Source organism: Sphaeramia orbicularis, chromosome 8 (assembly GCF_902148855.1).
Source record: "Sphaeramia orbicularis chromosome 8, fSphaOr1.1, whole genome shotgun sequence".
Lineage (NCBI taxonomy): Eukaryota > Metazoa > Chordata > Actinopteri > Kurtiformes > Apogonidae > Sphaeramia > Sphaeramia orbicularis.
In genome coordinates, this window is record NC_043964.1 from 46,743,253 (window position 1) to 46,766,304 (window position 23,052).

Here is a 23,052-nt window from a genome sequence, read left to right on the forward strand (position 1 = left end):
ATATTTATATTATTATTGCAGGGTATAAGACATGAAATTCAAAATGATTTTTTCTTTTTATCTTCAATTTCTATGTCAACTTAAATGTCAGAACAGCATCATTCTTTATACTTTTTACTAGTTACAGAAGATCTTAACTCTGGAGGAGTTACTTAGGTGAGCTATTTATTCATTTGTTTGTTTAGTTTTTAGCCTCATTTACTTCAGTTTGTTTTGGTTTTTAACCTTAGGAGCCTAAAACAAGTCACAGAGAAATATGAACATTTTTAACTATAACATTTTTAATTTTCAGTCTACATTAACACTATTTTCTTTTGCAGTGAATAATTGTTTATATTTGTTTCATACAAATATCGTAACTATATCAGAGTCCATTATAGTAATTAGTTCAAAATAACACTGTTACCATTTACTACTAAAGAATAGGAATTATGAGTTAAATATACAGCCTATGCTAGAAATGAGAAAATAAACCAAATAATTTTCTGTTCACAATTTGATGTTGTTTTGACTTTTGTTGTGTGTTTTGCAGGCAGATGAATACTCACGTACTGATTCCTGAGCTCTGAGACAATGATCTTCAGAGTGATGTATTTCTTTTATTTGATTTTGGACACTGTCCTCCTATAGTCTTCCTGAACAACAAACAGACATATTCATTAAGTTAAATGATGGAGCGTATACTCCCAAGATACTTTGGTTATATCCCATCACCTACCACATGAGGGCATTTGGTGATTTTGGAGACTAGCTTAGTTCTGGTGATGTAATATCTGGATATCTGGCCCAGGTACGACACTGCCTCTGACTCCACTGTCCTCAGCTCTGCCACCATCTCCTCCTACAGACGAATGCAACAAACATGACAAAACAGAAAACTACAACAAACTTGACTTATCTTTAAGAGACATTTTGGACTGAAACACTCAGACCAACATGACTTTTTCCGGGAAAAAGTTCAACTTTTCTGAGTTCAGTGATTATGTGTTGTCACTGTCAGGTCAAATAATGAGAATGTGACTTCATGTTTGGTACTCTATGTATGTTACATATTTTAGTGTGTAGAATGTACAGGACATGTTTGTAATGAATGCAAATGTGGTAATTTTTAGCTTGTCAATTGTTTATGTAAATTGTGCTGTAAACTTCAGGGCTGGCTGGCTGGTTGGATGGCACATTTGATAAGTCTGAGACATCCCGGAGTAAAGTTAAGACCCAAATCAAATATATGGAGGAACCACTTACTGAGGTTAAACTGTTCATATACATTTCACCAGAAGCTAGTTTGACACTTGATGTTACACATAGTCCTGAAGATATGAAATCGATCGATCGATTGATAGACAGATCAAACTATAAACTGTAATAGATCGATAGAAGAAAAGTGCATTTCACAGACAACAATAAAGAAGGTCCAAGATGCAAAGGAGATGCATGGAGAAGTGAAATTTGAAGGCACTTAATTCTGACTAATATTCACAGTTCCCAACACTCAATCAGTCCTGAGCGGAACATGCATTTGTTCTACATGCTGTGGTTTTTAATTTTAGTAAATACAGAGGAAACATGGAATGCTGACTGCATTACATAGAGCTGAATATTTCTTGTATCTGATGTAAAATTTTTGTCATGAAGTCTTTTGGCTCCGCTCAACTTATCATTAAGCCCATTTAGATGCACACTAAAACTGATCATGATCTGACTTCTGGAGTTATAAGCCTGATCAGCCTAATATGACATGCTTTATCAGATAACAGTAGTAATCTGATTATGAGAAATCAGATTATCTGGAATAATTGAGAATTGCTGGATTTCTCCCCAATACTCCATTGTCTTTGTGCATGCATATAGGTTAATCTGATTTATTTTGTTCTTTCACATCTGGAATGTAAAGTGAAAAGTAGTGATGTAATCAAATGTAAGTGGAAGACAATAAACAGGAAGTTTGATTCTACCATCACTATATGTGTATGCTATAGAAATCCATTCCATTATCATTACGTACTCTGAAAGAAGTCTCATAATGGACTAAAACCAGGGTTTTCAATTATTTCATTTCTTAAGTGCATGTAAATGCGTTAGATCTGATTATTACAATTATCTGACTACTCCCAGCTATTGGATTTTTATGGTCATGTAAATAGGCTCAGTCATCATCCTGGTGGCTTGATAACATTATTCCATCTTATAACACCTCCTTCTGTCATTCACATAAATTGACATGACATTGACCCTATTCTGTCACCTGTTCTCTGTTGTGTCTCCTGTTAGTCAAAATATCAGTCCTGTTAGGCTCACGTGTCAAAAAATGCTTTTTGTCAGCATTATAAAATAGCCCAATCAGCAGTGAATTGACAGCAAATCTCAGTAAATTTTTAAATACTCTCCCCAAAATGTATGCTTTGAAATAGAAACTCCTATGAATATATGCAGTTAGATTAGATGCAAAAGTAACTGTGTCCATGCATTTCCTCTTAAGTAAATGTCAACACTGATTCTTTGACACCACATGAGGGTTTGCGGTGGCACGAAGCATCAGTACATCCCACCCATGTTTCATTCTCTTCTTCCATTAGATGTAGTTTGCTCTTGCTGTCAGTGGGCTGTTCTGTCATCACTTACTCCACACAATCTCATGTTTCATAACAACCTAAAGTAAACAGCCTAATACATATCTGTCATATTTGTGAGTAGGGAATTAAAGGGCCACTCCTTACTTTTGGCATATAACAATCTGGATCAGTGACAAAAATGTGGTAAATATTTAGTGGTTTTCTGCATTTCTGTGGTTGGAAGACGTTGACAGATAACTTACACAGAGCATAACTCTGGCTTATTTTCTTGCCAAAGAAATGTTTTAATAAAAACAGAACCAATGGCCCTGTAGCTCACCGACAAATTCTATCAAGAATCAATAACTTGAATTTGCGAGGTTGTCAGATTCTGGCACTATGTTAGAGATCAATCTCCCAATAGAAATGGGTGGTACTTTCACTGGAGGATGACTCAACAAACTAAATGCAACTCCATATATGACTTGCTATCAGTGCTCAACTGTAACTATACTGATATCTTTAACCATTTCCATGTTATAAGCCATCAAAACATGGCCTATTATAAGTAAAGGCAAACTTAAAACATTTAAAAACTTGTCAAAAATGCAAAAATCTAAACTGTGAACAATCTGTTTAGACATTGTCCCAAGGAAGCTAGATATAAAATTTGAAATGACTCCAACCAGTAGTTTTATAAGAGAAGATGTTTGAATAAATTGCTAACGAAGATGATGATGATGATGCAGACGACACAGCGACATCACAATAGCTCATGGTCTATCAGCCAGTGAGCTAAAAACTATGACTCCATGACTTGACTGTACTGGCAAGTGTGAACATTAGTCACTGCTTCCCCTTTGTGGTGAACTGAAGTATGTGTGAATGCACATGCAGACTACTGGTTTAGGGCCAAAAACCTTAATTTTAACTTGATATCTTTGCACCAATTATCTTTTAATTTTCAGTCTGATGTAAACTTGTGAGTTTGCAGGAGGGTCTTACCTGTATGGACACTCCAAAGTTGTTCCATCTTCTATTCTGAGGATGAGTAGCTGGACCCACATCTTTACCTGAAGGTGTACAGACATAATGATATTAACATTGACAAAAACTCCAGATAGATACATAAATATACTTTATTGATCCCAGTGCAGCAGCAGCAAGAGACACAGTAAAAATAGAAAACAAGAATAAAAAAAGAATACAAGAGCAAACACACTATATCATAAATTAGAAGTATAAAAATTGGACTGGGTAAAAAATCTGGACAATCAAACAGTAAGGTGCAACTATAAACTGCAATGCGCAAAGTAAAATGGAAAAATTAAATAAATTTAAATGGATTTTTTCAGTAAAAAGATAAAACAAAAACTGAACATCCCTTTTGTATAATTACACGGTTCGCGCTTATTCTGGCGTTAAAATCAGAATCAGTTTTATTGGCCAAGGAATTTCATTTTTTCTTAGCTTACAACGTACAATTTCAACATAAACATGAACACACTTAAACATACACCTAATATAAACAAACATTTGACTAGAGACAAGGACAACAATGGGTTAAAGAATAGTATTAAATAAATATAAGTAACTGAGTAGATGTGTACAGAGATCCGGTCTATTAAAACATATGTTTATGTATACATTATTTACAGTGAGGATTTATATTGTCAATATGTACAGAGTGCAAATTAGTCAGAGTTTTATATAGTAAGTCGATGAGTACGGAGATCCAGTCTATTAAAATATATGTTTATGTATAATTTACAGTGAGGATTTATGTTGTCAGTATGTACAGAGTGCAGATTAGTGAGACTTTTATATAGAGTGCAAATATAAGTTTGTGAGAGGATGAATTGGAGTCAGGGGGTTACTGACACTGTATGGCTCATGAAGTGTTCATCAGAGTGATGGCCTGGGGGTAAAAACTGTGGCTGTTTTGGCGTACAGTGTCTGTATCGCCTGCAGGTTGTGACCGGGGGGTGATGGGTCGGCGGAGGTGTTTCCTGCCTGTTTCCTGACTCTGGATGAGTGTAAGGGCGTTTTCACACAGCATACTTGAGTCCGTCCCGTACTTAGATATGTTCACATGTTTACCATAGATGTTGCATTAACAAGCACGTACCGCGGCCCGTGCTCGAGTTCGAGTGGGTGTTACAGGGCTGAAACATCCTACATCCAATCCTACAAACGCGGAAGTCAGAAGAAGACAAATTCCTCAATCATCAACTGGGCGACTGTTCAGTTTATTTGTCTACAATTGCAGCAAGACTTGTCTATCTGTTAGCCTGTTTGAGGCAAAGTGAAGAAGAGCGACCTGCATTGTCCCTGACATATCACCGAGTGGTTCTGTCGATTAGGCAAGCCCATGCTGCACAGATCCAAGGCTTTTTCAGGAGACAACAAGAGCGCCGTCTATGGTCTTGTGGTGACAGTCGGGGAGCCAAAGTCCCAAAAATGGGTTCAACCTGACATGGTCTGCCATACTTTTTTTTTTTTTTTTTTTTGTTAATTTTGATCCTAAGGACCAATAATTGGAGGGTCTGCTGTGCTGGAAATATCGCGGGAAAAAAATTGTGGCCTTGTTAGTGTATGTACCCCCCATTTTTGGACATAAAATTTTGAAAAATGAAAATTTTCCTTCAATCCTCAGTGGGCTAGGTAAGCTGTCAATTAAATGCATTCCAGATGCAAAAAAAAACACATATGGTGACAACTTTCAATGAAAAACTAATTCTTAAAACACATTTCTGCATGATTTTGGCTCAATTTAATGAAAAAAATTTAGGTGTTTTCTCACTTTTTTCCCAATATTTTGAACTTTACTTCATTGGCAATCAACTATTCCCCCAAATTATGACATCAGCCAATATGCCATTCTTTTCACCAAACAATATACTCATTCCACAGTAAAAAATATAAATCCAACCAAAATCAGTGGATCTGTGATGATTTCTCTACTAGTTGTCAATACAGGCCCAGAACCTCAACAGAATTTTAAGTTAATCTCAAAATTCCGAAAGACATACTGGATATTTAACATGGTTGTTAATGTCCACATTATTAAAAATCATGGCCTAGGCATCTTTTTAATTTCAACATAACTCTGTTCTTCCAATAGAAACGTACCACGCAAGAAATTGAAATACAACAAAATGACTTTATTATGTCATTATTTTATTGCCTTAAGCGGGTGGCACACTACAGATACTGCTCTGGGGATAAACCTTCACCCTCACCACCTGAGAAGACAGCAAAAAAGACTGGCAGGGTGGGTTAAACAGCATTGTAATAAAAGATGCCCCCCCCCGCCCCCAACACCCTCTAACACACACACATGCACACAGCCTACTTAGTGAATATGCTGGAAAGATTGCTTTATGGGGCAACTATACTTACTTATGTTCAGATGAATGAACACAAACTTTTATACACACACTGTGGCTGAGTGTAGATGTAAAATGTACTGTACTTTAAAGTTGCAATAAAATGAGTCGACCATTCCAGTAACATGATCTGATTAGGTGATAGAGCTTAACCCTCAAAGACTTGAACAGCTGCAAGAAAAATGTTTAGCAACTTTTGATTCACTAATCCTGTCAATATGTATAAATAATACAACTAAAATGTAGTTTTTCAGCTTTTCATTGTCATCAATTGTATTAGTTTGGAAGCAGCACTGCAGCACTGATTCATCTGTTAAACCCATGTAGTGTTTGTTGCTTGTTTTTATGATCAGTTAATGATATATTTTTCTTCAGTATTCTCTTTTTTTATATAATAAGCTTTGAATTTAAACATCTACGTGATACATAAGTTAAATATAGGAAAATACCTGATTGTCACTAAAAATGCAAAGGATATTATTCCCATGAATGGTGACAAATCACTTAGGAAAGGTTGAATGTTTAAAAAAAAATTTATCTGTAAGTGACCACAAAAACAATTGTTTGTCATTATGGGTTACATATCTTTCTTTAAGGGTTAAATATCTTCTTTGATAGATATCCTATCACAATCTAGCAATACTATGGCATTTCTTTGTTTTATATTTTGTTTTGCGTTGGCATGTAACCTGCTGTCGTGTCCTATTTATCTTAAGTTTTACTGTGCGGGCATGAATAGTTGTGCTTCACTGACATCCAGTTGAATCTCCTGTTAGTTTTGCTGCACCTGTTGGGGTGGGGCAAGTTTCAGCTCAACAGCACTGAAAAATGAATTTCACTAAGATCAGATTCTCAGTGTAGTTGATCCATGTCCAACAAAAGAGATCCTCACTCCACACTAATGTGAGAAATACATACTGAGCAAATAACAACGAGCTGTTTGATCCACTAACGTACAAACAAGACAAAACCTTACTGTGAAAACGTTTAAATCTGTAAACACAATATGCAGTTCAAGAAGCGCTAAGATTACATTGCTTCAAACTAAAATAAAGAAGCAAATTTTTGACCGCGCTAGAAGAAGATGTAAAATAAGATATCTAAATAATATAATAAAATAATAATAATAAAAAAAAACATACCAGCACACAGAGCTCTATTGTTGGTGCATAATAAATATAAACCCAAATATAACTTTTATAGAGCTGGACTTTTACTTCACTGTTTTCTCAATAGACCTTTGGAGATGTTTGACTTTCACACACATATAATACTAGTTTTGCATTGATGAAGATTTCCATAGACTGCCACTGAAACCCAAGTACTAGTTCAGTAAAAAGAGACAGCTTAATTAAAAAGATTTATAGTTATATGTGTGTGCATCTGCTGTCACCGCCGGTTTCTGTCTTTTCTCTCTTTATTCAACACAGTTCTACAATATTAGCCTCCTTAAAGCGCTTTAGAAAAGTGTGTATAACAGTGACGAAAGGATGTTGGATCAGTGTTTAGTGGAATTTCAGTGGATTTATCTGAACTATTTCCATTCTTCTAAGCATCAAGGTGTCTTTACTCATAAATTGTTCCAGTAAATAGTCCCAGTATTAGTCAGTAAATTAAAAAAAAAAATCCAGTATAGCCAGTAACCAACATCAGCCATTCAATAACAGCAAATACAGACACAATTCTGAGTGAATTCCACTGCGTCATTTACAAGGCTCATCGCAATAGGAATAAGTGACTCTCAGATCCTGTTTGTTCTGCTTCATGGTAGACTGTATTTGTGCCCTGATGATAATAACGAAAAAATCACATCATAATGCAGTGGTTCCCAACCTTTTTTGGCTCGTGACCTCATTTTAACAGCACAAATTTCTGGTGACCCAAGACATTCAAAACAGACATTTTTTTGCCAAAATTGATTTGTTTTTGATCATGTAATAGTTTGCTATACTATGTTGCAAATAAATGTTAATTACCTCCGCCAAGGAGGTTATGTTTTTGCCAGGGTTTGTTTGTCTGTTTGTTTGTTTGTCTGTCCGTTAGTGTGCAACATAACTCAAAAAGTTATGGACAGATTTGGATGAAATTTTCAGGGTTTGTTGGAAATGGGATAAGGAAGAAATGATTAAATTTTGGTGGTGATCGGGGGTGGGGGGGCCCACGGGGGGGCCACTGATTGTTAGTGTGCAACATAACTCAAAAAGTTATGGACAGATTTGGATGAAATTTTCAGGGTTTGTTGGAAATGGGATAAGGAAGAAATGATGAAATTTTGGTGGTGATCGGGGGTGTGGGGGCCCACGGGGGGGGCCACTGATCAGCCTTGGCGGAGGTCTGTGCTCTCCGAGTGCTTCTAGTTTTAGACTACATTTAGGCTATATAATGCATATAATGCATTCATATATATATATATGAAACAGTATGTATATCTATGTAAAACAGTATGCATACCTACGTCTATATAAAAATAGTGCATTTATTTTTAATAAATATTACGTGTTTATCACAGGACAGAAGATTATTGCACGGTTATACTTATTGCACATAATTCACATGTGTAGGATCTGTGTCACAGCAACAACACAAATAATTTTTTTTCTTTAATTATAAATACATTTAGGCACTTGGGGGTTAAAACTATGGTGTTTCTGGTAAATATACATGCACTGATGTGCTTTCTTACAGGTAGTATCAACCTGGTGGTCAAAGCACAGATCACAAACTTAATCAGTCAGCCTGAGTTGTAATTCACTAGGATGATGGTTTTTCATTACCCTGCAGTTGGTAAATATCTGCAGACCAAAAGGATCAGGGTTCGGACTGTTATCTGGTAAAATATGAGTGGCTTGATATGGATACTACAACCTCTGGCCTTAACCATGACACTGACTTTAGCTGGTCAATAAGGGACTCAAAGACTGCATAACTAATTGTACATTCACAGCATTAGTGTGTATTACTATTACTATTAGTGTTTTATATGTTCTGTTATGTTTCTCCAGTTTCACCGGTTATTTTATTTCTGCCTCCACCTGTCATTATATCAGCCGACTTTTATTTCCTAAGCTACGGCCGTTGCTTTTGTAAATCTGAGCTGTGGGTGTTTTTTTTTTTTTTTTTAATCAATGATTGACATCTTTCTCAGAGTTATGGTGAAATTAAAAAGATGCCTAGGCCATGATTTTTAATAATGTGGACATTAACAACCATGTTAAATATCCAGTATGTCTTTCGGAATTTTGAGAGTAGTTTAAAATTCTATTGATGTTCTGGGCCTGTATTGACAACTAGTAGAGAAATCCTCACAGATCCATTGATTTTGGTTGGATTTTTATATTTTTTTCTGTGGAATGAGTATATTATTTGGTGAAAAGAATGGCATATTGGCTGATGTCATAACTTGAGGGAATAGTTGATTGCCAAAGCGTAATTTTTTTTGCATTAAATTGAGCCAAAATCATGAGTTATTTTTTCATTGAAGGTTGTCACCATATGTGTTTTTTGCATCTGGAATGCATTTATTGATAACTTACCCAGCCACTGAGGACTGAAGGAAAATTTTAATTTTTCAAAATTTTATGTCAAAAAATGACAAGGTCACAACTTTTTTTGTGATATTTCCAGCAGAGCAGACCCTCCAATTATTGGTCCTTAGGATCAAAATTAACAAAAAAAAAAACAAAACAAAAAAAACAAAAAAAACCAAATAAAAAGTATAGCAGACCATGTCAAGTTCAACCCACTTTATTGAGCTTTTGATACTTTGGCTCCCTGACTATGATTAGGTTACTTCCGTTGTAGGAGTGGTGATTAGGTCACTTCCAGTCTCAGGCATGGATTACTTTCACATGACAACATACTGTAATGGAGTTCGCATTGTCCATACCCAGGACTGCCTTCTCAACTGGACTCAGGTATGGTACTCGAGCTCGGAACGTTTGCATTCACATTGATAAAATTAATCAGACTTTGGAGTCAAACATACTTGGATACAGACTCAGGTAGATTGTGTGAAAGTGCCCTAAGTCCTGAATGGTGGGCAGTTTAACACCAGTGATTTTCTCTATAGTCCTGATTGTCCATTTCAGTCTGTTCTTGTCATGCTTGGACGATGACATGATGATGGATGTGCAGAGAACAGACTGGATTATTGTGGTGTAGAACTGGATCAGCAAATCCTGGGGCAGGTTGAACTTTCTGAGCTGACCCAGGAAGTACATCCTCAGCTGGGCTGTCTTGATTGTGGAGTCTGTGTTGGGAGTCCACTTTAGGTCCTGGGAGATGGTGGATCCCTGAAACCTAAAGGTTTCCACAGTGGTCACAGAGTTGTTGAGGAATGTGATGGGGGCCAGTGTAGGGGAGCTACTCCTGAAATCAACTGTCATCTCCACAGTTTTGAGCGTGTTCAGCTCCAAATTGTTCTGAACACACCAGAGGACCAGCTGTTCAACCTCCCGTTCGTATGCAGACTGGTCACTGTCCCGGATGAGGCCAATGACCGTTGTGTCATCTGCAGGTGCAGATGACAAAGGTGCAGTTGTTGGTATAGAGCAGGGGTCGGCAACCTTTAACACTCAAAGAACCATTTCGACCCGGTTTCCACGGAAAAGACAACACTGGGAGCCGCAAACACTTTTTGACATCTGAAATGAAGACGTTAGCCTATATATACCGTAAATTCCGGACAATAAACCGCTACTTTTTTCCCACACTTTAAACACGGTGGCTTATACTCCGACGCCGCTTATACAACGATTTTACCGGTACCACGGCTTGGTGCCGCGGCGCACCTCGGTGGTGCCTGCCGCGGCGCACCTCGGTGGTGCCTGCCGCGGCGCACCTCGGTGGTGCCTGCCACCTCGGGGCCAACTCTCGGTGCCGTTGCACCGCCGTACCATGGCTCGGTGCCAGGTACCGTGGCACCGCAGTGGTGCCTCGGCTCGAGGTGCCGGTGGTGTCGCAGCACCGGTGGTACCCAGTTGTGGCACCGTGGTGCCATGGCACCTGACACCGAGCAGTGGCACTGCGGTGCAACGGCACCCGGCAGTGAGCCCTGGTACCGTGGTGCCACGGCACCTGGCACTGAGCCGTAGTACTGCAGTGCCACGGCACCTAGCGTTGGCCCCGAGGTGCCGCGGCACCTTGGTCGTGCCATGGCACCTGGCATCATGAAATGTTCAATTTTCTTCAGATATTTTTCTTTTCTTAGATTTCTCCATACTTGGCCTACCTGGGGTTGAAAGTCTTGATAAATGTACGGCGTTTTGGCGGGCTGTCGGAGAGTGTGACGCATATTTTGAGCGCCGAAAAATACTACTATATATATATATATATATATATATATATATATATATGTGTGTGTGTGTGTGTGTGTATATATATGTATATATATATATATATATATATATATATATATATATATATATATATATATATATATATATATATATATAATTTTATTTTAATATTTCGAGATCACAATAATCTTACAATTTACAACTACAATTAAACAAACGAACAAACACAAATAAAATACTTTGTTCAGATTTTGTGCAGTTTGGTGTCGCAGGGCATTCCGCGCATGCCGGCTGCCGGCTGACACGTCAAGTGCTGTCAAACGTCTCTGAAGAAGGCGAATGCTGATCACTGAAATTGCACAAGGTCTGAAGAAAGAAGTTAAAAACGTTGACTTAATAAGAGAACATGATACACGTTTTTGAGACAAATAACATACACTTCAATCGGACACTTACAATTTATTTTCCCAAGCCACGCAGAGCCGCAACAAAAGGATGAAAGAGCCGCATGCGGCTCCGGAGCCGCGGGTTGCCGACCCCTGGTATAGAGGGAGAGGAGCAGCAGGGAGAGCACACATCCCTGGGGAGCGCCTGTGCTGATGGTCCGGGTGGTGGATGTGAATTTCTTAGCCTCACCTGCTGTCTCCTGTCTGTCAGGAAGCTTGTTATCCACTGACAGGTGGAGGCTGGGACAGTGAGCTGGGTGAGTTTGTGGTAGAGGATGTCTGGGCTGATGGTGCTGAATGCGGGCATTTAGTGACTAAATGGAAGGAGGGAGAGAGAGAGGGAGTGGGAGGGAGGAAGGGAGAGAGGGAGGGAGGAAGGGAAGAAGGGAGGGAGAGAGAGAGAGAGAGAGAGAGAGAGAGAGAGGGGGAAACAGAAGGAGAGAGACAGACAGACAGACAGACAGACAGAGAGAGAGACAGACAGAGAGAGAGAGAGAAAGAAAAAGAGAGCAGCGCCACGATCTTAGTGGTATGAATCTAATTTGCTGAAGAAACAGGCAATAGAGCAATAACAGTGACTCATATCCATATTGGGATTGTGTGTGTATTTCCTCATTATTGCCATAAGATGAAGCCAGAGATACAGTTTCCATTTCAGTCTGTTGCCACACAGTTTCCATCTCAGTCTGTTGCCACAGTTGTTACAGAACTAAAGATTCAGAGCTTCTAACTTGACTGAAAATGTGCAGGGGTATGGATAGAATACACAATATGAGATAAGGGCAGCGGGAGGGTTAAGAAAGGTTCAATAGAGAAAAAAAATCATTTGGGAACTGCCACAAAAGTAGCACTGGGTCTTTATGGGTTAAATTGGTGTGAATGCTGTAAAGTGACTGACACTATGAATCTACAGGTACATCTCAAAAAATCAGAATATCATGAAAAAGTTCAATATTTTTTGTCACTCATTTCAGAAAGTGAAACCCTTATATTATATAGACTCATTAGACATAGACTGAAATATTTCGAGCCTTATATCTTGAAATTTTGATGATTATGGCTTACAGATAATGAAAGCCCAAAATTCAGTGTCTCTGAAAATTTGAATATTGCATAAAATCAATAAAAAGTAGATATTTTAAACAGAAATGTCAGGCTTCTTAAAAGTCTGTTCAAGTTTTAATCTCCGACAGCAGAGCCGCTGTGTTCAGCCAATGTAGCCACCAAGTCAGCCTTGCTCATCGCACCGTCGGCGTCTATCTTATCTGCAGTCTTGCCCGATTTGGGAGGTATTTTAAGCCGACAAAAAAATCCAGTTTAGTTTATATAGATGTTTAGTTTATATAGTTTAGTTTATATAGATGTGGTTTGCAGCACAGCAAGTAGTGACTAGTGGGGCGCAATAAATGTATTAAAGCGGGAGCCCACCTAACACACGACTTCACTCCAGCCTTCAACCGCATCATGTGCATACCCTCTATTGTTCATTATTTGAGATCCAACTTACCGTATCAACTTAAGTCATCTACTCCTCTTTTTGTCAGAGGAAAGCGGCATTTCATGTGTGTTTCAATAAAACATTAAAAAGTTAAATACAACTTCAAAAGAACCTTCTTGTTCTAATCTGTTCAGAGACAACATGAGAAAAAGGGGATGTTTCATACCCATCTTCTGTAATGCAGCTTCCAAAGTAAAAATAATTGTATAGGTAATCACAATGACGAGACAGCAGTTCTCTGTTGTGGTATTTCACATGACTGTCAAAGTATCAGCTGCTTTTTCTAAAAACAAAAACATAATACCAGCTCTGAATGCTGGACTTGATTAGATATTGAACTAAATAGATACCGTCTACTGAACCCCCACACAAAAAGACAGAAATGACATGAGGTACGTTTAATCCATTCATTATATGATGTAACTGCCCAAAATGGATGAAAAAGGGATTTTTAACTGAACTAAATGAAAAATAACAGTAGAATGAATGACAATTACATTTAACATGAATGTCAAAGTATTAGCTGCTTTTATCTGAAAACAAAAACACAATAATATCAGCTCTGATAGCTGAGGTTGATTAGATACTGTATCGTCTACTGAACATGAATTAATAAAATCCACACAAAAAAGATAGGAATTATTCAACAAACATGGATGAATGATGAATTTTGAATGAAACTAAACTGAAAATAACAGTATATAGTAAGTTCACTGTTTAATGTGTGCATATTGAATGTGTCCATTATGTAGTGTAAAGACGATCTGTGACTGAGAGTTCTCCTCTAGAGGTGGTGGTGGTAGTGGTGGTGGTTGGGGGTGGAGTGAGGACTTGAAAATGCTGTTGAATGAAACAACATTAAGATGAACTATGACAATACAACTACAAGTAGTAGTAGTAGTAGTAGTAGTAATAATAATAATAATAATAATAATAATAATAATAATAATAATAAGACATTCTAAAGCACTGTTTCACAAGTCCAGATGTTTCCCTAATTCAACACACTAAGGTACAAGACACATGCTTGGGTAAGATTTTTTTATTTTTTTTAATCAACAAATGTGTTTTATGTAGCTGACAGCATTACCTTGGCTCCACTTCCGCTTTTTGGACAGTTTGTTTTTGAATTTATGCCTTGGCAGTGGCCGAAGATTTTCTTTCCTTAAGATGACAACTTCTTTTTTGTTTATGAGCCCATTTGTTTCCCAGCACTGTGATTCACAAGACTGTACAATGTCCTTTAATGCTCCAGCAGTTTTTGTTAAAGTCTCCAGGTCTTCACATAGATATGAGAAATTGGTTAATATTTTTAATTGTTCTCTGACTGCAAGCTGTGTCAAATGGATGTCCTTTCTTTCAGATCTGCCCATGTTGCCTTCTCTTCCTCGGTATCCATCGTCCACCATGCTCTCTGCCTCACCAATGGTGTGATTTTGGTGAGCTTCCACAAGTGGAAGTTTTCGTGGATAAATGTTGAGTGTGGAGGGTCTGCTTGGGCCATGTCTTGTTTGAGCTTTTTCATGGCATCTTCTTTTTGGGCCCTGGATGGGTCCCCTTTGACATTATATGTGTCAAATCTGAAACAAAAAACAAAACAGGTAAGTTAAAAAATATAAAAGTAAATAAAATATAAAAGTAACTTCTATTGTACAGGTGGGTAGAGCCTTATCTCTTAGGCATTGTAGAAAAAGATCACAACCTTCTTTTTTTTCTCCTATGAAATGAAACTAAAAAGCCTTCAAAATGACAAGTCCTTGGTAACCTAGAATGTATACTCTGTACGAACAGAATACTCTTAAAAACTTGGGTAATAAAGGTGATTCACTGCATACGCTTTCCCTATACACACTTTCATGCCTATACTGCCTCGCACTGTATGAAAGGGAGTAAAAATGTAATCATATCCAGCAAAAAAGAACTTACCTTGTTACTTGACGAATAAAAAGTTTGGCTGGACAGTTCACCTTCTTCCCTTTTCGAACATGAAACCGTTTGTTGGTGTAAACATGTTCCACATGCTCACACACGTACACAAGATAAAAAATTATTAGTGCAGCCATAAACACTTAACATTTGCAAAATGCTTACAGGCAACTAATGGATGGGGTGGGGGTGGGTGAGTGGGGGCAGACAGATAATGATTTGAGCCTGTGTTTTAACAAATAACTGATTTTATGATGTCCACACAAAGGGTGTAGTTTGAATGCATAATTTTGATTTCGACCCAAGAAATTAAGGGAACCAGTATATCTTTTGCCCAAGTACCTTTGATCTTCTGCTGTAACCCTTGCCATGCTGACATGCCAATATAATTCTCCGGGTGACACAAAGAGGGATGTTGTCAGAATCGTCCTCCACTTGCCACAGTAGACGAGCCTTGGAGTTTTCTGACATGTGGTCAGACCTATTAAATCACAAGACAGGGGCATTAAGTTAACCTTCATGAAAAACAGGGGGAAAAAAATGGTGCTGAAAAAAGATGGTGCTCAACAGATACAGTTGGCAACCACGGGAATGCCCACAAACGTCACATCCAGTTTGAGCCAGGGGGGAAAAACTGGTCCCTGCCATTAGCCATACTGTCAAAGAGTTGCTGTGTGCCCTTTTGCATTGCAAATAAACAAAAAAAATCCCCAATTAAAGTTTTACATTTTACCGAATAACAAAATGGAACCACAAAGGAAGACAAAATGCCTTCAAGTTATCAGAAGAGAGGACGACTTTGGCAGATTATGGGACCCAACAACAAAATGTGTATGTCTGCAGTCAGCACTTCATTTCAGGTAAGTTTAATGTAATGTGAACCATTTCCAAACAATCATAGAATATGTCAGGGGTATCAGGAATATTAGATTAATTGTTTAAACGCGAGTGAACTTCGTACTACATTTGTATTTTGTGTAATTTTCCTTGCAACAAAAGTACATATTCAGTACCTAAGTAGAAGTACAGATACTTGTGTACAAAAGTCTGGTAAAAGTAGAAGTACTGATTATAGTTCTTTACTGAGTGTGGTATACGTTTAAAAAAAAAAAAAAAAAAAGAAAGTGCTGGCTCTGAAATGTACTCCAAGCATAAAATAAAATATAGCCCTCTGAAGGACATTTCTATTGCCTGTTTCTTTCCAAAGCTAAAAGAACATCACATCATATTGGACCAACAACAATTAGATGACTGATCAATTTATTGCCAACTTTTGAATTAGTCACCAACCGTTTTGAGCTGTGACGTCTTTGCCGACTGTATCCATTTAACCCTTGAACAGGCAAAGTGCACCAGGAGATACACACAGTTCAACATCAACATCAAGCATTATTATTATTATTGTTATTATTATTATTATTATTATTATTATTGTTTTAATCAAAAAGTCATAATTTATAAAAGTCTTACATGTTATTTGTAAAATATGTCACATTACATTGTTTGTGTGATTGATCCGTGTTTTGTCATCCTCATCTAATTTTAAAAAGGCTTGCCAATGTGACAACTACTTGAAAATTCCACATAATTTCCAATAAGTAATGATATTAACTTAAAGAATTGTTTATTGGACTAGCTTATTTACACTGATGAGAAAAAAAAACATAATTTGGTAAATAGTGTTAAGTTTAGCATCTTTAAAATGTATGTATCCCATGGATACAATGTCAGATTAGGGTATAGAATTCTGTGAATGTGTTTTTTGTGCAGTTGTCAGAAGTTCTATTATATATATTATAATATTCTATCTATCTACCTATCTATCTGTCTGTCTCTTCTCTATATAAGCACAGAAATGACAGGACTTGGCTAGTTTTCTTCAGCTGTTCTCTTTAGGGGTCACTACAGTGAAGCGTCTGACCTTACCCTCTTCTTCACGTCTTCTCTCACACCAAATAACTTCAAGTCCTTTTTCATTACATGTATAAATCTCCTATTTGGCCTTCCTCTAGGTCCACAGCCTGATCGTTCAAACCTCTGCATTTTACTATCAATATAGTCACTATCTCTCTCCTCTGCACATGTACAAACCATCTCAGTCTGGTCTCTTTGACTTTGTTTCCAAAACAGCTACCATGTGCGGTTCCTCCGATGTACTCATTCGTGATCCTGTCCATCCTCATCACTCCAAAGAGAATCTTAACATTTTCATCTCTGCTACCTCTAGCTCTGCCGCCTGTCTTTTCTGAAATACTACTGTCTCCAGTCCATACAACCTCGCTGGTCTCACCACCATGTGAAACCCTTTTCCTTTCATTGTTGCCGATAGTCTTTTCAAACCCTCTCATTTACACACATGTACTCTTTCTTACTGAAGCTAACCTTTATTCCTCTTCTTTCAAGTGCATACCTCCACCTCTATTTTCCTCCACTTGCTCCTTGCTCTCACCACAAATCACAATGTAATCTGCAAACATCTTAGTCTATGGAGATTCTTGTCTTACCTCAACTGTCAGCTTTTCCTAAAGTGGTTCCCTCAAATTTATATGAAGATGAAGTTTGTATTTACAGTCGGGTACATTACTCATATGACGTAGGCCAGATACCTCAAAAAATTTGCCACCCTTTATTTGTCTGCAGCATGATGGCATCCTAAAGAATAATTTGTCTGTACCATTTGCACACAGTACAGTAAATTTAGACAGGAGGCACAAAACTATGACGTGCTTGTTGTATAGAACATTTATGTACATATGTCATGTGATTTACAGCTGACAGGAGAAGTTTTCAGTATCAGTCAATATCATTTAGGATAAACTTGATAAAAACTGAAAATAATCTAAATGAAATGTTGGTGAAGACTAACATAATGACACAAATTGATGAAATACATTTTTAATCTTATTTTGTGATGTTAATTACAATTTCAAGCGTAGAATGTAGAACGTAGAATGTATGTGCTCTCACTATCTAAGACAATATTTAAATATTCACCATTTGAACTTTCTTCACACCATAAACAGACAACGTAAATAGGGAAATAAAATCCACATTGAACCAAATATAAAATGAAAGTAGAAATGCTTTACTTGGAACCAAAAGAGAAAACTTTTCACATCAACAAAGTTTCAAATCTTGTGTCGAGGTTTTTCAGTTCCTCTTGTTTTAGACACAAGGATTGTCTTACCATTTGTTGTATGCTGTGAGGGTGGCCCTCTTGAAGTTCTCCAGCAACGTTCTGAGCTCGTCTTCGTTGTTAACTATGCCCGTAATGTAGCCATCGCTTCTTTTGACGAGGGTGAAATATGTCCCTATCCAAGATAGATCTACATATTGCAGCAACAGCAATATTCAATGTCATTGTCCGATCATATTAATCATGGGTAGGTATGACACACAAAACATTGGGATTCTATTAACAACCGTCAACGTTAGGAAGGCTTTGCTCTGCAATAGCACATATGAGATAATTTCTTATTAATATTTTATATAGACAGCCAACTTACCAGCCATCATGAAGAACCGGCGAAGGTACTACATAGGTAGGATAACTGCGAGTACGCAGTTCACTAGCGTGGGCACAGCGCTTCCACAAATGTGCACGGCGACGTTCCAGTAAACCACGCCCACTCCGGGCAATCGTCTGATTTGTAGTGAGTCCTAGAGTGCTTTTCTATTTCTTTCCGCCTGTAGTTTGTTTTATTTTACAGACCTAGTAATTTAATAACTACTCCTGTTCTTTTTTTCTTTTACTAGTCCTACTTTATGAGAGAAGTATGCATGACAAGGAAAGAGTCTGAAATGATGTAGACAAAAAGTGAAAAATGTGCAAGGACAGTTGAGTTCAGTGGTGTTTATCTTCAGGTCTGCTGCTGCTCGGAGCTGGAGGGGCTACAAACTCACACACACCCGCACACACTCACCTTGGTTTTAAGTTCGGTGTCGACCTTAAGAAGAAATGATATGGCACGGAACAAATGTACCAAACAACTCTGGTTATTTGCACTTTATCCTCTACTGTATGTTTGATATGTCACTCACGTCGCTGGCATGGTACAGCGCTAACACAATGGCGTCATCAGACAGCGACATGAGTAACAGCAGTGATGCGTTCGGTTTAAGTCAGAGCGGGGCGCGAATTTGCAGGTAGGGGAAGGTACTGCCTTTTTTTTTTTTGCCTCTGACTGGCAAGGAAGGCGCTTCTGTTGTGTGTTGTCTGTGTGCCTCTATGTCTTTGTGACACAGAAAGACTGTTCATTTTGTTCTGTTCATGTACCGTCCATGTCCCTTAATTTAAGATATCTGATTTAAAACGTAAAACCCTGTTGTCCGTGTGCCTTTCTATGTTTCAGTCTCAACGAGCCGGCCGCAAGGAAATCATAGTTTTAATAATGATCACTTTACTGTCCACAGGTGTGCAAATTTGCCTTTGGCTTCACATGTAGGTTTTAAAAATCACAAGTATACAGAATACATACACAATATTTTATTACTGTGAAAACAAACACTCAAGACTCATATATGATTTAATTTTCACAGTCATGAAAAATGTTTCAAATTAACAGCATAGTGTAATGAAATGTATTATTTCTTTAGCAGAAAGAATTTGAGTCTGGATTTGAATAATGAGATTAAGGCGCTATTTTTGATCACGGAGGGTTTGGTATTCCAAAATGTGGGAACTCTGAATTTGATATTAAATTAACTCAGTATTGTATGTGAGAATTGACTGTGAATGTTAGTTGACTGCCTCCTAGAATATGAATGTATATTAGAATTAGACAAGAACCAGTTGTAGAATATTATTATTATTATTATTATTATTATTATTATTATTATTATTATTGTTATTATTATTATTATTATTATTGCCTGACATTTTGTGTAGCAGCTGATAGCCTGCCCTGCATGTGAGTTAACTCCCAGATCAAGTAGCCAATTGGAGAAGAGGTTTTCATAGAAAGAATATGGACACACACAAAAAAAAATCAAATTAATTTAATTATCATTTTCTGCTAATTTAATATTCATAAGTGTAAATTCTCATCTTCATCTCTATGTTTTCCTGTTTTATTTAATGAAACTGAGTTGTACTTAACTATTTCACAGAGCTTCAACAAAAAAGCTGTTAACACATATGAATATTGTTTATCGCTGAATGTCTTTAAAATGTCATAACCATTTTATGTTTATAATACATATGTATACATATACAGTATGTTTTTTTGTTTGTTTGTTTGTTTGTTTTTTGCTGTTTGAGCTTTCTCTGTATTTGCTCCCTCTGTCATTGTTATATTCCTAGTGTTACTATGTTCTACAATTATTCTTTGTCATTGTAAACAAAGAACTTGAATAAAGAAAAAAAAAATTAAATAAATACGTAAAAGTTTGGTATCATTACCTACTGTGGAAGGAGGATTTGTCATAAACCGACCCCACGGACAAGGTTGTGCTTTAAAGTTTAAACCCAGGAAATATCTGGAAAAACTATGCATTATGATAATGTTTATGTAGCTACTTTGATTGCATAATTTTGTCAACCTTCTACATTTAGCAATTTTGCAACAAATGCAATAAACAATTAGTTAGCTTATTTTAAAATGTGCAGATGCAGAGAAACAGTTAAATAATTGCAACTGTTTGTAATTTTCTATTCAGGGAAGTTTCGAAACTTCTAAATGGCAGACTACATTTTTCATTCTAGATACAAGCCTGATATTTATTTTATCAGATCAGATGAAAAGAACAAGATTTTCCACTTGAGAATAGTGATGGTCCATTTGAAACTGAAGCTGTCAAAAAAAAAGGGGTGTAAGTGTTGAGGCATATAGATCGAGGTATATAAAAAATGTTTTTAAAAATTAAAAAAAAAAAAAGAAAGAAGGTATTTTGGCAGATTGGCATTATCTTTTAAGTGCAATTTGATACAAAGTTTCAGAAACGAAAGCCACAGTGTCATTATTATAATCACTCTCCATGTTTTACATTTATTGTCCACATGACAGTGCATTACAGCAAATGAAGCACCCTGACGCTTCAGTGCTTCAGTGCTTCATTCCATCCATGAGTGAACCAAATGGATGGAATGGCCCAATGCTTCATGAAGCTTCATCTCGCAGATGACTAGAGGATGATCATGAAGCTTCAGAAGCTTCACAAGGCTTCATTCGCTCAAGAATTAACATAACAGGAAACAGACTGATGAGAAGGCAACATAAATAAATGTTACATTAAGATAATGCAGAGAGATGAATATGGACTATTGGGGTAATAATGAAACTATATAGGCAATACATCCCAATGTTTGCAGGTAATCAGTTTGTAGTGATGGGCAGGTTAGTGATTGAGAAACTAAAGCTTTCTGAACCACTGAATTAGTCTGGGGCAATTGTGTTGAAATGGTTCAGTGTTTCGAAGCATTTGATACAATTAAATGTGGCGATATCTGCTGGATAAAATTATACATTACATTCACATTAAACAAAGGGTAAAGGGTCGTGAAACAGTAAGACGCTGTTGTGTTTGACAATAAAGGATCTACAGTATGTGCAGCTTTAAATGCTTTATTTTTTTTTCTTTTATAGAAAATAATAATAATAATACACTTGTGGGATTGTGCCATCATATAATACTGTATGTTTTAGATATATGTTTAGTGAAATGCTTGTGCAACTAGGAACAGTGATGACAGTATGTGTCTGCAGGTATATAAATCATGTGTAGTGTGTGAATGACTATGTGCCAATGCAAGTTAATCTAATGTTATACTAATCTTACCTTAAACCTCACTCTTCCTGGTTCCAAATCAGTTAAACTATGTAATACAAGTAAACCTCTCCTCCCACAAACTTTTGAGGGACTGTGTACATTTATAAGCATTTTGAGTTGGACAGCCCCGTCCATCATTCAAAGCTGGAGTGACAAAGTTGCCAGTGACACCTGTTCAAATATGACTCACTTCTGCCTGGTAGCACAAATCGATGGGCATTTAAACTGTGAAAACGCTTAGGAGTCATGCGCATGCGTATGCCTGCTCAGTTGCGCTTGGGGGCTCAACGCGACAGGTAGGGTGGCTCGACAGGACACTGGCCGATACGCATGTGACGTAATGAAGCTTCATTTGAGGAGTCACGTGATTTGTCGCCTGATGACGCGAGGCATCGAAACAACTGTGTGAAAGCTCGACACAGTGTCGTGAGTCTGCTTCGAGCGAAACATCACAAGGGCAGATGAAGAAAGCTTCAAGGCTTACGTAACAGTGACATCTAGTGGACAACTGAAGTCAGCAACCTCTCAAGAGCACGACTGAAGTTCTGACCCTGTTTCAAATCACATGACAGCAATAAAAGTTCAGAAAGTGTAGTCATTGATGTGTTTTGTTCATTTATCGTTAATAATGATTACATCATCCTTACACATTAAATTAAATTATGTATGTTAGACACTTAGAAGTGCAACCAAGGTTTTTTAGCAAAGCATTTGTTGTTTTGGGAGAATAAAACCTTCATATACAGACACTCACTCACACTCTAAAGCATATTCCTGATTAAACCAAAGAATAAATCTAAATGATAGAATTTGATGGGTTAAATGTTGGTTCAGGTTCATGTAGAGTTTTAAGCTTCATTTAAAAAGTATACTAAAATTCCATAACAGTGCAAGAGATCCTTCCTGCTTTGCAGCTGATCACGGTGTTTGGTTGAACTCAGAAAGATCTTGTTTTTTTTGTTTTTTTGGTGTTTTACTCCAGTTTTTATAAAGAATCCCTTTAAAGCTAATGTTTTGTAAGTTATTTGGGGACACATTGAAACGTCCTGAGCCAATGAAACCGATTGAAATACTATGAGTGTATGAAAGACTTTGAAGCATTTTGAAGCACTGAAGTGCAAAGTGAAGTAACGATGACGACCGAAGCTTTGAACGTCATCGGTCACGTGACAGTGG

The 23,052-nt window shown here is 37.3% G+C and overlaps 1 protein-coding gene across 3 annotated transcripts; it reads right to left on the reverse strand.

The window, feature by feature from the left end:
- Positions 1 to 13,336: 13,336 nt before the first annotated feature.
- On the reverse strand, positions 13,337 to 19,016 carry LOC115423720 (uncharacterized). 3 transcript variants are annotated; one of them, XM_030140722.1, is made up of 6 exons: positions 18,615 to 19,016; positions 18,296 to 18,434; positions 15,451 to 15,589; positions 15,109 to 15,200; positions 14,273 to 14,762; positions 13,337 to 14,022 (listed from the first exon to the last, which is right to left on the reverse strand). In XM_030140722.1, exons 1-5 carry the CDS (start codon positions 18,622 to 18,624, stop codon positions 14,522 to 14,524), a joined length of 621 nt encoding a protein of 206 aa, XP_029996582.1. In that variant the 5' UTR covers positions 18,625 to 19,016; the 3' UTR covers positions 13,337 to 14,022; positions 14,273 to 14,521. The 3 variants fall into 3 exon arrangements, with proteins under 3 accessions (XP_029996582.1, XP_029996580.1, XP_029996581.1); XM_030140720.1 differs by having other exon boundaries at positions 15,109 to 15,203; XM_030140721.1 differs by having other exon boundaries at positions 13,337 to 14,762; positions 15,109 to 15,203.
- Positions 19,017 to 23,052: the final 4,036 nt, after the last annotated feature.

Coding starts and splice junctions, on each gene's coding strand:
- LOC115423720 (XM_030140720.1), bottom strand. Junction 15,204..15,450: donor GTTACAGCAGAAGATCAAAG/GTACTTGGGCAA, acceptor TACGTGTGTGAG/CATGTGGAACATGTTTACAC. Junction 14,763..15,108: donor TTTATTCGTCAAGTAACAAG/GTAAGTTCTTTT, acceptor TTTTTGTTTCAG/ATTTGACACATATAATGTCA.